The sequence below is a fragment of the Aphelocoma coerulescens genome, chromosome 2 (assembly GCF_041296385.1).
Source record: "Aphelocoma coerulescens isolate FSJ_1873_10779 chromosome 2, UR_Acoe_1.0, whole genome shotgun sequence".
Taxonomy (NCBI): domain Eukaryota; kingdom Metazoa; phylum Chordata; class Aves; order Passeriformes; family Corvidae; genus Aphelocoma; species Aphelocoma coerulescens.
Genome location: NC_091015.1, coordinates 146,512,745 through 146,532,330, shown reverse-complemented (window position 1 = coordinate 146,532,330; position 19,586 = coordinate 146,512,745). Strand labels below are relative to the sequence as shown.

General features: G+C 38.7%; 1 protein-coding gene across 4 annotated transcripts in view; it reads left to right on the top strand.

Annotated features, from left to right (window-relative positions):
• Positions 1–17,612, top strand: part of RNF19A (ring finger protein 19A, RBR E3 ubiquitin protein ligase) — a 58,167-nt gene extending 40,555 nt beyond the window's left edge. For all 4 annotated transcript variants that reach the window (XM_069005247.1, XM_069005244.1, XM_069005245.1 and 1 more), the window contains 8 exons: positions 2,832–3,040; positions 4,968–5,112; positions 5,674–5,836; positions 10,338–10,452; positions 12,475–12,636; positions 13,299–13,512; positions 14,898–15,041; positions 15,408–17,612. In XM_069005247.1, coding sequence (XP_068861348.1) covers positions 2,832–3,040; positions 4,968–5,112; positions 5,674–5,836; positions 10,338–10,452; positions 12,475–12,636; positions 13,299–13,512; positions 14,898–15,041; positions 15,408–16,092 — 1,837 coding nt within the window. In that variant the 3' untranslated portion in view covers positions 16,093–17,612. The remainder of the gene's footprint in view (positions 1–2,831; positions 3,041–4,967; positions 5,113–5,673; positions 5,837–10,337; positions 10,453–12,474; positions 12,637–13,298; positions 13,513–14,897; positions 15,042–15,407) is intronic.
• The last annotated feature ends 1,974 nt before the right edge of the window (positions 17,613–19,586 follow it).

The following is a 19,586-nucleotide window of genomic DNA, read 5'->3' as shown; positions in this document are numbered from 1 at the left end:
CAGCATTGATCCAGCATCCCATGTAATACTGTTTCAGGGTTTGGGCATCACAATAAGTCAAAAATCTGGACCAGATAAAGAGCAAATAATTATAAAAACTTTGATCCCTGAAATGAAAAAATGGAGAGAAGCTAGATCAGGCTGTTAAAACTTTGGGGTTTTTTTTACATCTTTGGTCTCCTGGGTTCTAAGGAAACAACAATTAATAGTTAAGAAGTACATAGCTTTTTCCTCTGGGGACAGCAAAACATGAACCAAACAGATATTGAAGCAAAGTTATCTGCAGTACCAAGTATATTGCTATTACTTCTGTCCCAGTGGGGAACTTGTTATCCTCCCAACCGGAGAACAGATCAGTTTGGAGGAGAACCTCTGCTGCAGCAGCTCTGTCCTGGATGGGGCTGCCTTGGAGCTGAGGGGTCTCCTGCACTACAGCAACCCAGTGCCAGAATGGTCCATACCACTCACACCACCGACTGTCTGACCCTGGGGTGCTTAATCCTCATCTTTTGTTGCAAGCTCAGATGCATGCTGATCGTTGTTGTTACCTGAAACACTGTAAAAGCCTGGACCAGCTATAACCTACCAGCAGTGGCTTGATAGGAGACACTGTCACATAGGTGATCCTTCCCTGGAGAAGGAGCACTGATCAGGAGACCTCATGAGCCTTCTCCTGGACCAATATTTTTATATTCTGTTTTCATACCAGTTCTGTAGTGTCATTTTAACAAGCATTACTGAATCAGTATTTGAAATGTGTTGTCTTTTCTTCTGTTTGAATTATTTAATGGTTTTGCTCTGAGATTGTATTGCTGACATCATTAGAAGAGAGAAGCGATTCCTAAATTTTCATACCTTTATGAAGCAAAAAGCAGATCATGCAAAAGAGTACAAATTCTTCATCTGTCCTTTCACTGTGCAGCCTTCAATTAATTGCTCACTGCCTCTGGTTTTTGTTTTACTGCGTTTTACTGGGTATTACTCCCTTCTCTCAACCTAAACAATGACTTCTGGCTTTCCTTCTCCTTTAAAAAGAATGCAAATGTTAAAAACCTGTAATCCTGTACAGTTTGAACTGAGATTTGCTCTGGTCTAAATAGTTACTTTCTAAAGGTGTGCCTAATACAGCATTCCCAAATAGGTAATGCTTTCAGGGATGTGCCTATGCTTTATTAGTGATAGGAAGGAGGCAGGATATAAATCGATACTTTAGTGTGTCTTGCACTTGAGTTTTTTTGGTCTAACATTCGCAAGCCTTGAATGTATCCCTGTATGTTGAAGAAGTGTTTGGGTTGGAGTCTCTGTGTACATGCAAAGCAATTATCTCTTCAGTTTGCAAAAAGTGGGGAAAATGAAGCTGATTAACTTGGCAGCAATATAGAAGAGTCTAGCAATTATTGAAATAAATCTCTACTTGGAAAGCAAGAAGTATTTGCAAACAGACAAGCATGTGTATGATTTGTAGCTGCATCATCTCTAAGTTAAAGGTTGAAAGTCCTCTATTTGTTTGCAAAATTTCTTGGGAACCTCAAATATGCTGTTACAAAACAATAATGGAAGGGGTAGGATTTACCTTAACTTTGCAGAGTTTCAGATCTAGCTACTCTTAAATAAAAATAGCTAAATTTTAAGATAGGCTTGTGAGTGGGAATAATTTTTTAAGTATCATTACTAATAAAGAATATATTGAGTTAATTTATGCAACTGCTATAAAACAGACTGGCGTAAAAATACCCTTATTTGAACAGGCAGAAACTTCAGTCTTGCTGCATTTATAAATCTGTTGAAGTCTACCCAGGGACCCTGTTTATGTGAATAAAACCATACATCTATTTTAGATGTTCATACCAGTGAATTTAGTATTATATATTTAAAAGAAAGCTATTGCATAAAAGCATTGAAAAAAGCTACAATGGGTAGTAATTAAGAAACATATATACATAAGTTTGTATTTACTGTTAATATGAACACATTGTGTTTTTATTATGTGAACTTTGAAATGCAGGTCTAATGAAGGAATAGATTTGTCTCTACAGCTGTTCATGTTGTGTCTGATTGCAAAGTAGTGTAACACAGTTTTGTAAGTCTCAGAGTTCTTGGAGGTTTTGAGCTCTGTAGTATTGTCAGAGTAAAGGTGGCATTGAGGCCCTGAACTCTTTACCAATTTTTGCAGTTACAGTTTGAAATGTATTTTTAAAAATGCCCTAATTATTGAGAAACCAAAATCCTATTAATAAAATACATAACAAATACCTATTTGAAGTAAATAGTGGTATTCATGATAAAAGGCAACTAGTAAAATCCTAAAACGTCTTGCAGTGCCAAATCAGATGTCGTTACAGCTACAGGTTACACTGCAGATCACTTAGCAGGGATCCTCCCTCATTATAGACAGGGTCAAACTTAGATATACCCATAGTGACTGGACACCTCTGAAACTATAACTTTTCCTCATTGCTTAAACACCTTTTTTGGGTTTATTGTCCCACTCTTCTAAACTGTGGTTTCATTGTGACTGTAAACCTTACAGTATTGCATTCAGCTTTAAATACAGTATATTTGAATACTGCATGGAGTAAGGTGAGTGAGTGTTGCAGTGATTATGGTATTTCTGTACAATCCTAATCTAATGCAATGGCAATAGAGTTGTGGAAAGAGGTGTTCAGGAACTGGTGCTGGCCACCTCCTGAAGGAGGTAGTCAGCTCCTGATATCCATCCACTGCCTTTGTACCTGCTTCAGCTACTCTGACAGCTGTCTTGTCAGCTTTGCTCTATACTTAGAACTGGTTTTATTAACGAAATTCTCTCTTGCCCCTCTTGATCGTTCAAGATATGCTGTAATCGCGTTTGGATGTGCCAGCTGCCCCAAACTGACATGTGGACGAGAAGGCTGTGGGACTGAGTTTTGCTACCACTGTAAGCAAATTTGGCATCCCAACCAGACCTGTGATGCTGCTCGCCAGGAGAGAGCTCAGAGTCTGCGCCTGAGAACAATTCGTTCCTCATCTATTAGTTACAGCCAGGAATCTGGAGCAGCAGGTATTTATTGCTAGGGTGCTGTGTCTGTAAAACATCTCTTTTGTACATTTGCACAATTAACCCTAGAAAATGAAAGAATGGAATAGTGACATGGTAGATAGATACTAGGTGCTTTGTCTTTCAGAAAAATAAAATTACAATTCTAAATTTGGATTAAAATTTTAAATGCTATACTTTGAAGTACTCTGTGGCCAGAACATCTGACTTAAGTCTTAAAAACTCATCAGCATTTTAAGTTCTTACTTCATAGTTGAAAAATGTGAAATCAAATGAACTTACTGCAAGGCATCCCACATGTTTAGCATGTTGACTTCTTTAGTTGTATCACTTCCACACTGGTACACTTGTTTTCTCCACTGTAGGTGAAATTTCCCAGCTGTTAAAATTAAAACTCGTAACCACTGATTTTCTGTTTTCAAAAGACTATTACTCTGATGCCAGCTCTGATGTTTGACATCTTTTTTAGTGCTTTTCTAGTACTTTTCTAGTTTTCTAGGAAATGCTCATCTGTCTTGTCTGCCAGAAAGCAAACAATACCATCTCTTAAAGCTGATCTTATTTGTAATTCCTCAAAAAAGAGGATAAACTATTCAGAGTAGTATTTAGCACATCAGGATTCCAGTTTGCTGTTGATAGGAACTGGCTCTGAATTAAATCAAACTCTGATTTATTTGGCAGCTTTTGTGTCCGCCTGTAAAGCAAGGTAGATATTTGGGGTAAAGAGTCTCACTTGCACGTTGCAGTTAGAGCTGTTTTTCTCCAATCCAGCCCCAGACTTGAGAGTCTCTAATTTGTAGTTTGCACTGGCTTATTTTAACAATGCATCCCATCTTTCCCTAAAAATTGGCATCTTGCTCTAGCTTTCAAATAAATTTAAAAATAAGCTAAATAAATTAGCACACCAGTTCCTTTCCTTACCCTTTCAATTTGTCTCAACCTGAAGAGCAGTATCTCTGCCTTCCCTGTGCTGGAGAACTTGCTCAGTTTACTTACTGCCCTGTAGGTTGTGCATGTGCTCCCATATGGGAGTAGCTAATGAATCCTTCCAGCTGCTTATTCCTTGGGCACTGGAGTTGGTAGAGGTACTTTTTTCTGCTGATTCTGCACCTCTTTAGGTATTCTTTCTATGAAATATGAACTCTTCCTTTATCTTACATCATAGCACTGAGGCAATAGACTTGGAGTTCTGCACTAGGAGCTGCAAGGTATTTCTGCTGCTGTGAATAAATAGCTTGTCCCAAAGTGCCAGTGCTAACCAGGAATGAAGATCATAACTGTGGTGTGCATGTATTTCACTGTTGCTCAATGACCCCTTGTTTGACAGAGCAGGTCACTTAACCTCATTTTTCCACATTTGACTTGGGAACGTAGAGATTCTCCGGAGTTTTCTTCTGTATATTTTTCTAGGGACTAAGTAACTATAAAGTAGGGCTGTGAAAAGGACTCAAGAAGAAGTTGGCAAAGAAGTACACTAATGTGAACAGAGAGATGGATTTGAGATACGTGAACAGAGTGGAGACTGAATATTCAAGTATAAGATTCATAACAGCATGAAATGTAAAAGGGGATTATATTTAAAGAGACCATATTATCAGTCCTGTGTTAGCATACATATTTAATGTCAGACTCTAATATATGTTTCATTAAGCTTAGAAAATCCTTGAACAGAGAGTATGCATTAACTATTCAATTACTTGAATGTGGTCTAATACACCTTGTTTTCATTAATTTTACTCAGTCCAAGGTTTGTAAAAAAAAATTTGATAACAAGTCACTGCCAAGTGAAGATTTGTAAAGCAACCTTATAAAAAACTTCTTCAGTTTTTCAGATAATGGTTCAATCAGTTTTCCCAAATGTATGTCTGTATTGTCATTATATTTGCTTGTCCAAGGAACTGATACAATTTTAATATTCATTTTTAAACAGCTGATGACATAAAGCCATGCCCACGCTGTGCTGCTTATATAATAAAAATGAATGATGGAAGCTGCAATCATATGACTTGTGCTGTCTGTGGCTGTGAATTCTGTTGGCTATGTATGAAAGAGATCTCAGATTTACATTATTTAAGGTACATTTAATAAAAAAAAAATTCTATGTGGTTGGTAATTTGTTTTCTAAGGTATTTAGAAGGAGGTTCCCAAGTGCTGTAAGTCTGGCTTTCTTCCTCTCAGAGTAGAGAATCACAGTTGATGAATCCATATTGGAGAATTAAATCAGTTTTAATACATGTATTTAAATTAGTTCTTTATTATTTTTTATTTTAAAGTATTTTGTAAGTTTTATGCATGCCACATGTTCTTAGTACAAATCAAGTATTTTAGATTAACACACCCTCTTTTTACTAATGTCTTAATACTGCTGTATTGTCTTTGTATTAGGCAATCCAAAAGTTCTGATCATGTTACTGTGAACCATAGATTGGTGTGTGGCAATATGCTTCTTGTTACATTGCAAAATATGCTGTCAAGGCAAAAAACAATCTGAAGAAATAACTGATGATTTGGTACCCATAATGTCTGTAACTTGAACCTAAGGACAATAATTTTGTAACTAGGGAAATGTTCAGTAGTGTATAGCTATGTTGATTTATTTACAGTTTCTTTACAGTTTTCTTATTTCTTTTTATTAGCCCATCAGGTTGCACATTTTGGGGGAAGAAACCATGGAGCCGTAAGAAGAAAATCCTTTGGCAACTGGGGACACTTGTTGGAGCACCTGTAGGAATTGCCTTAATCGCTGGCATTGCTATTCCTGCTATGATTATTGGAATTCCTGTATATGTGGGACGTAAGGTAAAAAGTGCTTCAACTCCCAGTATGCTTCAGTTTTACCTTCTGTTGTATGGCTTGGGTGATGCTATGTTCAGTTGGGTATCTTTACTGGCTGCTAAAAAAAGAAACAAACCCAAAACAAAAACCCAGTCAATCTCCAAAAAACCAAACCAACCAATCCCTGCTTTGTTTAAGGATATTTGTGTCAGTTGTACAGGAACAAAAAGCAGTGTTTTTAAAAATCTAGTTTCTCTTAAAACATGCAGAGCAAAACACTGAACAATTTCCAGTTTCTGCATCTTGCCATGAAAGCTCCTGCATGCTTTTTCAAAATTGCTCTGGTTTTAATCTCTGATTCCCCTTGTGTCCCTTAGAATTAAACAATCTTTAGAGGACAAGGAAGAAAAAAAATTATTTTTTTTCTTAAAAGCAGATAGTTACCGGAATTTTAGTATAAAATTATGCTAGTTCAGGTTTGTGCATGCACATATTTAAGCATTTATACATAGCAGCTTGTTAATTGCCTTGGGTCAGTCCACCAATGTGTGTTTGGTGCTAGCTAGCCTGTCTTCATTTTACTTCTTTTGTGAAGGAGCTAGAAATGATCATGTTAATCAGAAGGCAGTTGATGTATTTCCTCTTAAAAAATATAATAGCTTTTACTATAAAGTAATCAACAAACTCTTATATGTAATTTAGGATATAGTCATAAGTTATCTAGATCTTTTGGAAATGGGCTTTTTGAAATGATGGCTTGGAAGATTTATTTTTCTGCTTTTATCAGCATAGATTCTCACAGTGACTGGCACAGACTCATAATTCTGCATTTATTGGGGAGGGAAGAGGGCATGTGTCAGCTAGACAAAAAGTTCAGGGGTGCAGCTTTTCCACTGTATTTATTTAATTTTTTTTCTTTCAAGTAAGTACCCTGCTTTCTGCTACAGTTGGTTTTTGACTCTTTTATTCTGTTACGGCTTAGTCCCATACAGTCATTGGAACCTTCTAAGTGAGAAGAGGAAGAAGGCAGCAGTTAATCTGTTTCAAATTACATCTGCATGATTAGCTTTTCTCGTTATATTTTGGGATAGGACCCCATCACAGAGCACCTTTCATATATGAAAGTCTCAGAGCATTAGTCTGTGAGGGCAGCCTTATGAGAATTTCTGTTGTACCCCAGTGCTTAGTGGTCATTTCTCTGTGACCCCTGTTATGCATTTGCTGTTCAAAACATCTGATTATGGAGATCTCACAGGGCCTTTAAGCTTGGTTTTCGTAGAAAAGTTTATTGGTTTTAACATTGGTATAGGACGAGAATTTACATTAAATTCCTACTACCCCATTCTTCAGCTGATGTAGAGAATCCTTCTATTCTGCAATATGCTGTTACATGTTTAATGGTACTTTTAAGTACATTCTTAACAAACTTAGCACTTCCAGCTTTTCTTGACAAACTGTCAAGAAAACACACTAGTTTAGGTTTCTGATTCTCCTCTTCAGGATTTCCTTGTAGTTGTTCATGCCACCTTTGTTTTTGTCCAGTTTGAATACAGCAGTGAAGCTGCAGCATTACTACTGCTGAGTTAAATGAAAGGGTGATTCTGTGCCAGTAACTAGCAGTTACCTCTTCTTCAACAGCGTGCTATTTGCATTTTGTGTACACTGAAACACAAACCCTTTCCCACTGTACTGGTAATTCAAGCAATTGGCTTCCTCCTGAGGGTGTTCTTGAACTCATTGCCATTCAGCTGCATCTGGTCATTTCAGGCCATTTTTTCAGCTTCTCATGATTGGAGCAAATTCTGGCATTCTTGCAACCATGCTAGGTTGTATTGGCGTGAATTTCAACACATATATTCTTCTCCTTCCATCTTCCACTTTAATGAAAATGTTCAGTACTTGGATCCAAGGCATACCTCTTGGAAAAAGTATGGAGTGAAGAGTCTCAATTTGGGTAGTTATAAAACCTAATGACTATTCACATGTTTTCTGTAGTTTCACATAAAGCTTCATAGATTTCTCTCATCCATTTTTTCAGTCTGGACCATTATAACCTGCTTGAGTTTGTCATACAAGAATGTAAGAATTTCATTAGTCAATGTGTGACATCTGTTTCTCCCCATCCTCAAGGCTAAGTTATCTTGTTACAGGAGAAAATTAAATTGGCATGATTTCTACTTGAAAAAAAAAAATCAGTGTGACCTTTTTGTTTCCTACGTTTGCTTTGATGTCTGCAAGTTCCCGATTTTCGGGAAATCAAAGTTCAGTTCAGTGGTCTTTTACTTCCTCAGCTTATTGGTTTGTATTGTACCCTTTTTAAGATTATAATTGCCATTTAACCATTTCCAGTTTTCCTGGATTTTTTTTTCAGACATCTACTACTAATAATTTTCAAAACTTACTATTAGTGACTCTGAAATTGGGCCTGCTGAGATATTTTTCAGATCAGCTCATGTAAGTACGTGCCAATCTGCTGCATTTGTACAGATCTTACTTTGTCACCAGTTGTCTGGCTCACCATTGATCTTCAATGACAACTGAAGGGAAAAGGAAATAGGAACTGTCTCCAGTTTCATTTGCTGGCTGTCTTTCATTTTTGTTGAACAGCAAATTGATCCAATTTGGTCTTCCTCTTACTAGCACTGTACTTGAAGAATAATTTCTCCTTGACTTTGATATCTCTTGCTTTTTGTCTCCTCTATTTTAACCTTTCTGATTTTGGCCTAACACCCTCATGCTGTTCTTCTATACCCATTCATAGTAATCTGACCTACTTTCTATTTTCTTAATGCTGCTGCTGCTTTGGTAAAGGAAGCTTCATTGTTCTTTTTCAACATTCTGTCTGTCCTTTGCATTGGAAGAGTTTGTGCTTGTGCTTTGATAGAGTTTCCTTGAGGAAGTGCTAGTCCTCCTGGTTTTATAGATACAAGTCTTGTAACCTAATAGGTTTCTGTGTTTATATAAATCTCTCTTCTGGCCTAGTATTTTTGTTTGGTTTTTCTTTATTATTTAGTCAATATTTGGAAGTCTTTTATTTCATAGTAGTTTCTACCAGAGTAACCTTTTATCTTGATGTTTTAAATCAGTTTCTACTCTGTAACCTCTTCCTTCCATTTCTTTATTTTTTGCTTTGTGTTTAAGGAATCCAGTAACCTTTATGGATATCTCTTTGTTGTATTATGCCTTTTGTTTTGGGAGTTATAATTGTCCATAACAGTAAAATTCAGCACCTGAGGTGATCCTGCTAATTGCTCAGAGCCCCATGAAACCTAATCTTTCTGGGTTTGTAATTCTTACACACTCATACTGTGAGAGTTTTCATGTTCAATTTTTCCTTTTTAATCCATAGGCATGTTCAATATTCATGTGCTCCCTCACTCCATGTTTCTCTCTGTATAATGTACCTCAGAGCAAGTAAATGGATTCTCTTTGCACAGTGCCTTCTCTGCCCTTTCCTTGCCTGTCTTGCCTGAACAAGTACAAAGACTTATTCCAAAATGAGAACAACCCTTCCAAATCTCTAATTGAAATTATATTTTAGGAAGCACAGCATTCAGTAACGTGATAATTTAGAGAGCATGACATCCAGCTCATTTTTTGTCATTATCTTCTTGGGCACTCATCTCTTGTGTTCTTCTTTAGATGGAGCGAGGATTAACTTGGCTTTGTGACAGCCATTAAGATACCTATTGTTCTTTTGTAATTATATCTTAGCCAAGAATGATGACAGATGTAGTGCATACCTCTGAGAAGCCATGTTCCTAAAGAGAGTAAATGAAACACAAAAATGTGGGAAATCTCTGTAGAGCAATGTTCTTTAAAGGCCTTTTAGGTTCATGTGGGGTTTGTGGCAGGTGAGTTTAATTCAGTCACATTTCAGAGTTATTGCAGACTTAAACCATCAGTAGGAGGTTTGGGTAGCAGATTCCTCAGTAAACAGACTCAGGTTTGCAAAAACATTTTCTGTCTCAGTAGCTTGTCATGAGGGGGTGCTGGAGCAACAGACTTCTTGCTTTCCCCTCCTTCCAGGCTATGTTTGGTGAAGGCTCTCTGATAGCTCTGTTATGTCAACCTGTTTCCATAGATCTAGTAATTTGTGAAAGTTTTAACTCCATACTGTTCAGGGAAAGGATGATTGGGAATAAGAAGTGTCAATTTGATCACATGTGGCAATTCTTTTATCCTGAAATTTTGTCTACTTTTCCCAGCCATGTAAGCTGGAGTAATGATTAAACAAAGCCCTTCAATTACTTAGCTCTTCAAACTTGAGGCTGAGAATAAATGCTTAATTGCTGGATGGGAGGACTTCTTACTTGTAAGAGGTTGCCTAAAATTAGGATAGGTATAAATTTTATTTTCTTTAAGATAAGAAATAAATCATGACATAGAATGTGGTCTCTCTGGAAGAGAACAGGATACAGCTCCAAACTAATATATATAATATAATATAATAATGTCACTTCTTCCATCAATGTATTCTTGGTGTTGATAATACTCTAAAACCCCTTTCTTTTCTTCTTTCAAGATTCACAATCGATACGAAGGCAAAGACATTTCAAAGCACAAGCGAAACTTGGCTATAGCAGGTGGTGTAACCTTATCTGTAATTGTTTCTCCAGTTGTAGCTGCAGTAACTGTAGGTAAGCAAATACTATTATTTTGTGTCTTGGTAGCACCTTGCAACCAGAACTCTATAAACACTCATGAATAACACAGGTGAGATAAGTGCTGTAGTTTCCTTTTACAGGTGAGGGAACCAAGACAAGGAGGAGTCTGAGGTTATACATTTATTGTGGCAGAATGAAGAATACAGTACTTGATTTTAATGTAGCATTTCCTGAAGAAGTAAAAGTAATTTTTATCTTGAAAATTAAAGTTTCCACATTATCACACCCGGCTTTTAAGATTGAAGTATTTAAAGGTTTTTTAAATGACCAAGAAAAAAACTGTTGCCACAGAGTCTATTCATATTTTAATAACTTCATATCAAACTTTTCTCAATGCAGAACAAAAATGGTCTCTTACTCTTAGCATTGCAGTAGTTGGCACTTGCTTTGCTCCAGGAGTCAGTTTGAATTGCATTACACTCTTTCTCACAGTGATTGTTGAGGATAGCATTTAAGGAAAATCTTGCTGTTTGTTACAAAATAACTGTCTCATCTTCCCAGGTAATTTCAAGATCACTGTAAACCCAGATTTTTTTTGAAAGGAGGGGACTTGTTTGGCACTGCCTTGCTTCTTTGTTGCGGCACAGGCATCTTTACAGTTGCACAGTAAGCTGCTGAGGATAGGTGGCTCACACTAAGACCCACCATTGCATTTTAAGCTGGATCATCCCCCTGTACACACAGTGTTGTCTGCAGTGTTCCCCCTTGTGCCAGAATCAATGCTCAAAGAGTAATGAGTAACCTCTGGACGACAGGGCCACTTTTAGCAAGTGATGGTTCAAACTGACCAGGAGGCTGTGGCTTTAAACTGCCTGTTATCAATGGTGGACCACTGTGCAAACAAGGATATGCCAGCCGTGAAACTGGTGTCAGTCTGCATTGCATTTTTCTCATGTGGCTGTGGTGTCAGATCCCTGCTAAACAGGTGGTGGGACAAAGTCCCATATTTATAGGTCTGTCTTACTTCATTTCTCTCAAGCTGTTTTCTTATTCCTGAACAGAGATGAAATGTGGCTTTTCAGGGAAAGCAGTTAGGTTTTATTTTGTGGAGTTTCACTCTTGCCCCATGGCCATTAACACATGGCCTCCAGTCTCAGGGCATTGTGTAGTTTCCAGAATAATGACCATAAGAATATGGAGTTCCTCCTTGAATGGGAGAAATTTCTAGTGAAGACTTCATGTAACTTGAACCCATCTTTTAGATTAGACTGAGGAGCCTTTCTATTAGGTCTGCTTCTCTCCTGACTTTCTCAGAATGTGCCACCTTGACATTTTTCAGTCTGCTCATTTTTGCATTTTCTATATACTTCCATCAGCAAAGCCCTAGGATGATGTAATTCATATGCCAAAGGACTAACTTTCACAGTCCACTCAAAGTGGTGGGATGGATGTGTGTGTATCTGTGTGTGCTTTAGTCTGCAGAACCTTTAACTGGTTTCCCTTAATTCCTCCCACCCTGCTCTGCAGAATTGTTTACTTTTAAGGAAAACTTACATTGAAAAATCCCAGAGTAATAATAATGTTAAGGCCTTTTAAATTGATAGCAAAGCCATGTCTGCCTTCAGTGGATGTAAATTGAAGCCCCTTATTAAAGCAGTAGAGGTACTAATATTTTTAGTTGAATACTTTTGAAATAGATCTCTGCTATTTCTGCCTCTCAGGTGGAACATTAGTACAGTCCCCAGTGGAGCTTTTGTGAATATTGAAAGTAATTTTGTTTGTAAAGTATGTTACGGACATACTGAAAGTATTAATTCATCAGTCATTAAGCTTCTCTTCCTGCCAGTGCTGACAGAGGACATTCTGCCTGCTGAAAGTACTTTCCTGTCATTTCACCTTAGTGATTTACCAATATTTCTTAATTTTGCTCCCTCCTTATCTGTTTCAAGTGTGATATTAATCAAATATTAAGTAATCTTGGAAAATGAAATTGTCTTTATGAAAGGCTCTAAAATAAAAGTCACTTTTAATGAAAGACTGTACTTCCCTCTGTAGGTATTGGTGTTCCTATTATGCTGGCTTATGTGTATGGAGTTGTTCCAATTTCCCTCTGCCGAAGTGGAGGCTGTGGTGTGTCAGCTGGCAATGGAAAAGGTGTCAGGATAGAATTTGATGATGAAAATGATATAAATGTTGGTGGAACAAATGCAGCTGTAGGTAAGAAAATTCAGTGTTCCATTTTCTATAAATACGGGCTTTGTGACTTGTATTTTCTATCTTAGATACTAGAGTAGTTATTTGCATTTGAGGCTGCTTCTGCTCATTGCTGAAATTGAACTTCTCAGATGATAATAGCTCCTCTGTGTCATTTTTTGTTGGGCTATAAAAGCTTTTCTTGCCTACTTAATCAAAGCCAGACTGAAGTCTTCTCCATAGGTAAAAGTTTTAACATAACATTACTGTTGCTCTTTCAGAATCCTGGTTTGTGGAAGCTGGTTACATTTTTTATTTTCAATAGGGCAAACTAAAGACGGGTCTGATGCTTCAATTTTTTGATTACATGGCACTATCTTGTGTGATATGGTTTCTCTGTATTCTTTGATTCCATGTTTCCTGTCCTATCCATGGTTAATTTTTTGCTATCTTAAGTATGTGATGTCAGGCATAACCATTATAGCAGCTCCAAGAAAGGTGTATTTTTAAATTATTTCTGGTTGTTTATGTTTTTTGGGGGTTTTTTTTGACAAAGTTCTCTTTTTGTGACAGTATGTTTTATAAATCCTTCTCAGCATAATTTCAGAAACAGCTTCTGTGATCACATTCTAGAAACAACTGAGTGCAGCTTCTGTACCTGACAAGCCTTCTTTGTTTCTGCCCAGATACCACCTCGGTGGCAGAGGCGCGTCACAACCCCAGCATAGGGGAAGGGAGTGTGGGGGGGCTGACGGGCAGCCTGAGCGCCAGCGGCAGCCACATGGACAGAATCGGAGCCATCCGGGACAACCTGAGCGAGACAGCGAGCACCATGGCCCTGGCTGGGGCCAGCATAACGGGGAGCCTCTCGGGGAGTGCCATGGTGAACTGCTTCAACAGGTGAGGGTGTGCTCCCACCCTGCTCTGTCCTGCTCTGCTCCTGGGCACAGGAAGTGCACCTCCTCGGTTTTCCAGTTTTTGGTTTTTGATACTGGTTCCTATTAAAAGGAACTGTCTCTGGGAGATAAACAGTTCATCCCTGACAAACTTACTGAATTTCAAGAGATACTGCCTGACCACAATCCTCAAGACTTTGATTTTGTTTAGGGTAAGTGGGGCGTGAGATTGTGTTCTCCTGCTTCCCCAGGAGAGCTGCCTGTAGGCAGGAGCCAGAGGGAGGCAGCCCATGTCTAATGCAGTTTTGTTCTCTGGTGCACCTCACCCAAAAGTCAGAACAGCTGACTCGTTCTGTCATCTGCAGGCACCAAGCTGTGCCTTCAGAAGACCTATGTGGAGTGTGCATTCCACATGGACTTCAGGCAGGAGGCGAGGCAGATGAGCACTGGCCTTGCCAAGGTGGCAGCTTCTTGTCGCGTGGCCTTCTGTGAATTTGGACCTTTCTGGTAGTTGGCTCTTCTGCACCCTGAAGAGAAAGGGAGTGTGTACAAAGGATTGTTAGCATGTAGAGTTCAGGATGGAATTTGCTCCTTAAATCAGCTGCCAACACTGCTCAGTTTGAGTAATTTCGCAGTCCAGGCTATAGAGAATAAAGACAGTGGGATAGTATCAAGAGTTCCCCTATGCTGGGACAGATGTTTCAGGCTGTGACTGCACAGTGAGGTATGCATACCCTCTTCTTTAAAGAGCTGAGAGTGAAAAACAAAAAAACCCACTTCAATTTCACTGTCAGAACACAGATAAACAAGACATATGGAAAAAAGCTTGTAATTTGATTTCTGTCTTATCTGCTGAGCCCAACTTAAGATTGCTCAGGTTTCTATTATTCCTGTTGCAGTTGATAGCAATACAATATAAAGCAGAGTACAGAACACAGTTCTCTGCCTCTTATTTGATTAGTAGTAATTTGCAGCAGGGGAAACATGGGAACTATCATGTCATGAATTTATGTACCCTTCTGATTGTTTCTACTGTTTTTAGAGTATAGTGTACTACTGTCTGCAAAAGAACTGTAGCTGAACCTGGAAGTTGTCCTTGTGAATCTCAGGAGGGAGAGAATCCAGAACTTTTGGTTAATGCCTTTAGGAAATTATCTGGTTTTGCTTTGAGGTGTTTTTGTTTGCTTGGTTTTAATCAAAAAGTAGTCCTTTTTGACAGTGGGAATGGAGAACATGTGTCAGTAGAGTAATTAAGCACATCAGTACTGGAGTGACTCAGGAACTCTGTTTATTACTGACTCACTGCCATCTACAAGGTGACACTAATTTTCAGCTAGTGTGCTTTAACTGTTGTGGTAGTATGTGCAACTCTCTCTCTTTCTCTCAAAGACTGGAAGTACAAGCAGATGTGCAGAAAGAACGATACAGTCTGAGTGGAGAATCTGGCACAGTTAGCTTGGGAACAGTTAGTGACAATGCCAGTACCAAAGCAATGGCAGGATCCATCCTGAACTCCTACATCCCTTTGGACAGGTAAGAGAAATGTGGTGAAAATGGAATATTTATAAGCCTTGCTTACTAAAGGATATTCTAAGCATGCCTCAGCTGTTCTACATTCAAGATCACACTTTGAAACAGCAGATTTTGTTACAAATGGAATTACATGTGACTGCTTACATTTTGCCAGGGTTATTTCCAAAGAGGAATGCCATTGCTGTAGCTCAGTAAAGCGTTTGGTCTTTCAGACTTTGTGTTTTCCTTTGGACTGTTTACGTGGTTAAATATTTCTCTTTACAAGATACATTCCTCTCGCTTTCACTGTGGTATGTTGGAAAGCAGCAAGAGTTTGTTCTGCCCTCCGATGGCCACTTAACACTCACGGATTCTCCCCTGTTCTAGGGAAGGCAACAGCCTGGAGGTGCAGGTGGATATCGAATCCAAGCCAGCCAAGTTCCGGCACCACAGCGGGAGCAGCAGCGTGGAGGACGGCAGCGCTGCCGGGCGCGGCTCCGCCGGCTGCTCCGGCCCGCCCGAAGGCAAAGCCGGCGCCACCAAGTGGTCCAAGGACAGCACGGCGGGGAAGAAGTGCAAAGGTAAGCTGAGAAAGAAGAGCAGCATGAAGATTAATGAGACGAGAGAGGACATGGATGCTCAGCTGTTGGAACAGCAAAGCACAAACTCCAGTGAATTTGACTCTCCCTCTCTGAGCGATAGTATTCCATCGGTAGCAGATTCGCACTCCAGCCATTTCTCTGAGTTCAGTTGCTCAGATATGGAAAGTATGAAAACTTCCTGTAGCCATGGTTCCAGCGACTATCACACTCGCTTTACCACCGTCAGTGTTCTCCCAGAGGTGGAAAACGATCGCTTGGAAAACTCTCCACAGCCAAGTGGAATCCCTGTGCCTGTTCCAACAGCTCCAAGCACTGATGTTCCACAGCTGAGTTACATTGCTGAGGAAAGCATTAATAATGGATCTTCAACAGGCGTAGATTTAGGCGTTGGTGAAACATTGAAAGAAACAAACAACAACCACTCACAACATGCTGTGGAATTAAGCACTGCTATTCAGACTGAAATTTAAATCTGTAAGTGCTGCAAAAATATCTTTGCCACTAAAGAACCCTGTCTGAAAGCTGGTTGAATCATAAGCGACTTCTGTAAGTTTCAGGTGACCAGCAGAAGCAAGGTTTTGATATAACTTCATTTTCTATATACTTGTCTGATAAGGCAAAATACTTCAAATGGATCTTCAACCTGTGTGAAGAGACATGAAGGCTTTAACCAAGTGCATTACAGCAGTACAAATATGTCCATGTTTTGTATTTTTGCCACAACTTTGCTTGAAAGCGTATACTTGGTGTATTTAGATAAAAATTGGTAAATTCTTAATATGTAAAATGCTGAAATGAATAATATGTCCTGCACTGTTCACTTGGAAGATATGAGATTTGGGGTAAAGGTTAGCTGAGCATTAGTGACTTAAAACCATTCTTGTGTGAACTCTTAAATTTAAGGGAAGCAAAGACCTGCGGAGACCTATACAAACATACTTCAACAGTGAATATTCAGAATGATAATTTTGTTTCATAACTGGACACACTGTATTTAGAATGCATGTAGAATGAACTGCATATCTTGAGATGGATGTAGCCTGTGTCAGAAGTGTTTGTATGTGTGTACACTTTGAGCAGGGCTATGGCTTTTACATAATTTTAAAACATAAGAAATTGGTACTTAATAGGAATGGAGACATCACCTGTGTAGAACAGTGGGGTTACCTATTTATTCATGCAACCAGTCATGCAGCAGATAAGGCTACTATATAGTGTGTAAAAACTGTAAAATAACAATCCAGTGATTTATAAGCATTGTAGACAAGCAGATGCAGTCACCTTTCATTAGGGGGAAAATTGGTGCCCCATCCATTCTTGGTGCCTTTAGAAAAGACTGGGTTTGAAGTGCCTGGTCGTTTGAGGATTTTACTGTAATGTTTTCCAGAATGTCCTCTTTGGCCACCTTGGATCACAAAAGAAAATCCTAGTGAATAAAATGACTGTCATAGATATAATAATGAGGTATTGGCCTACCAAAGACTCACTCAGGCTTTAGTGGACTTGACATCTCTTTGCAAGACATGCCTGTCTTCAGTCCCGGAATCTTAAGTGCAGTGCAATGACTGCCCAAGTGCAAAGATGGGCTCCAAATATGCTTTTTTCTTTTTCTTTTGCATATGGAAGATGTACAGCTGAACACAAGCTGAAGTTGGCCAAAGCGCCTGCACTGTTAACATTTTTTTGCTCAGTAATTCACTAAAATGGAAAAAAAAGTTGTGAATCTCAGAATAACAGTTAACAATGTTCTGTCTTGTGTTTCATGTATTGCCATTATGGTGCTACTGGAAGTTTAGTTGGATGAAAAGAATGCCATGAGCTACAGTCCTCTTCCATGACTTACCCTCACCAGTTTCAGTAATAGCTTATAACACTAGTGCCAGTTATGTTATTTGGTAATGCTTGTTACAGTATTTGTATATTTGCAATTTGGTTTTGCTCAATAATATGCGTGTAAACTGCATATCTGAAATAAATGTCTAAATACTGACTCCTAGTGGTCTGTTGTGTAAGTGCTGATCAGCCTTTTAAAAACGGGTGTGTTCCCAGGGAGCCGTTTTTCCGGTAAGGTGCTGGCTGCTCTTACCTCTTGCTGCCTTTAAATATTTTCATTTGACTAGGTGTGCTTTGAAAGTTGAATGCTCTGATTCTTGGAAATGTAAGATCTAAAGTCACTTGCATTTTGTACAAGACTTCAGCCTTCTCTAAGATGAAAAGAAATCTGAGCTGCCTCTCTGGCAGGCAGGACAGTAAAAGGTTTTGTGAGAGGGATGTGGTTCTGGCATGAGCTCTCTAAACAAAACTGCACCCTCTTGGCACAAGTCAGATTGCTGACTAAACTCAAACTCCACTTTCTCCATCTAAAGTGATGCTCTTCTCAGTTCACATGGCCTGCACAGAAACACCACAGATTGGCCAGAGTTTCTGGGTAACACCTGTTGATTTTTAATGCTCAGCAGAACTGCCTGTTCCTTAGGCTCATTTTCTCACCTGCATCATGAGAGGCTGGGGAAGTGAGAAACTAAAACCGATGCGGATGTATTGCAGAAGCCCAAGCTGGATTGCCTCATCCCACACCCATATGTAAGTTATGCTTCTGTCAGATGGAAGAGCTATTTCAGCAAGCTTAAACCTACCTCTTAATTTCTCAGGACCTCAATTTTGCTGTGCAGGTAATTGAAAGCACAGTTTACTCTTGTAAGTAAGTTTTATCAAATAGTACCATTATTTTTAGTCACTCTGAAATCATCTGATAATTTTATGCATCACTTTAAGAGGTAACGTTGAAAGATGGGTAAGTTTTTTCTGGAGATAAGTTTTTAGCAGAAAACTGTTTTGCTGATTAATTTTGTAACATTTTTTAATTCAGAGGTAATATTTCATATATGAGGAAGTCTTAACAGCACCAATAAATTTAATGCAGCACCAAATTTTGAGTCTATAAAAAAAGTAAAATATACACTTCCATTAATACACTAATGCAGAAGATGCTTCTCTTATTTACAGATCTGTTGTAAGAATTCAATAAAGCAAAGCTTTTTTTTTTCACTGAAATAAATCTCAGGAAAGATCAAGTTTACATCTGGTCTCCCAACATGGTGGTTCTTTTTCAGAAGTATTTTTCATGATTCATGGCCAATTTGACTAATTCATGTCAGATTGTGGATCTTGAGGAAATTTGTTTTAATATCAGCTGTATCTGAGACTATTTGAGATAGTTACAGCATTAAATAGATAAAAGCTATCATAAAAGCTTTCCTCATGATGTTTGCATGTCTTTTGTAGCAAAGCATTTAGGCTTGTACATTCATCCTTTTATTCAATCAGTGTCACAAAGTTTTGCATTTATGAGCTAATTACTTTTTACTGTTGCATAAAGATTTTTTGACTAACTTGCATCTCTTCCAGTCATTCAGATTGATTTTTAGTTGCCTACTTAGTAATGCCACCACTCTCATGGATAATAATGCATTATAAGGATAATCAAGCAGAAGGTTGAAAAATACTAGAATTAATGAACTTAAAATCCATTAATATTCTATCTAATTCAGGTGAAACTGTAGCAGTCTTGAGTGGAAATTTTAGAATGACACTGAGATTTATTTAGAATGACTTTCTGAAATGACAAAGATCTGAAGAGCACACTGACTGCTCCTGCCAGTCCTAAAGGTGACACACTGGTCTTCTCAGATGGAATAATCTGGTGTTGCTGTGGGAGTAAAATGGTTTCCCTGTGAGGGCTGAAGAACCCCCAGGCCTGATCTGGGTGAGCAGCACAATCCCAGACTGGTGACAATGTCTGTGTTACCTTCAGTCTCAAAGGGTAGGAGTGGCTATGAGGTACTTGGTAATCAAGAAACTGGTCTGGAGGAAAAGGAGGAGTTTGATCCACAGCTTCATGGGTGGCACTGAAGTTTTGTGCTGAACACAACCCCAAGTCTTGGAAGATGGCTCTGGAGATGAA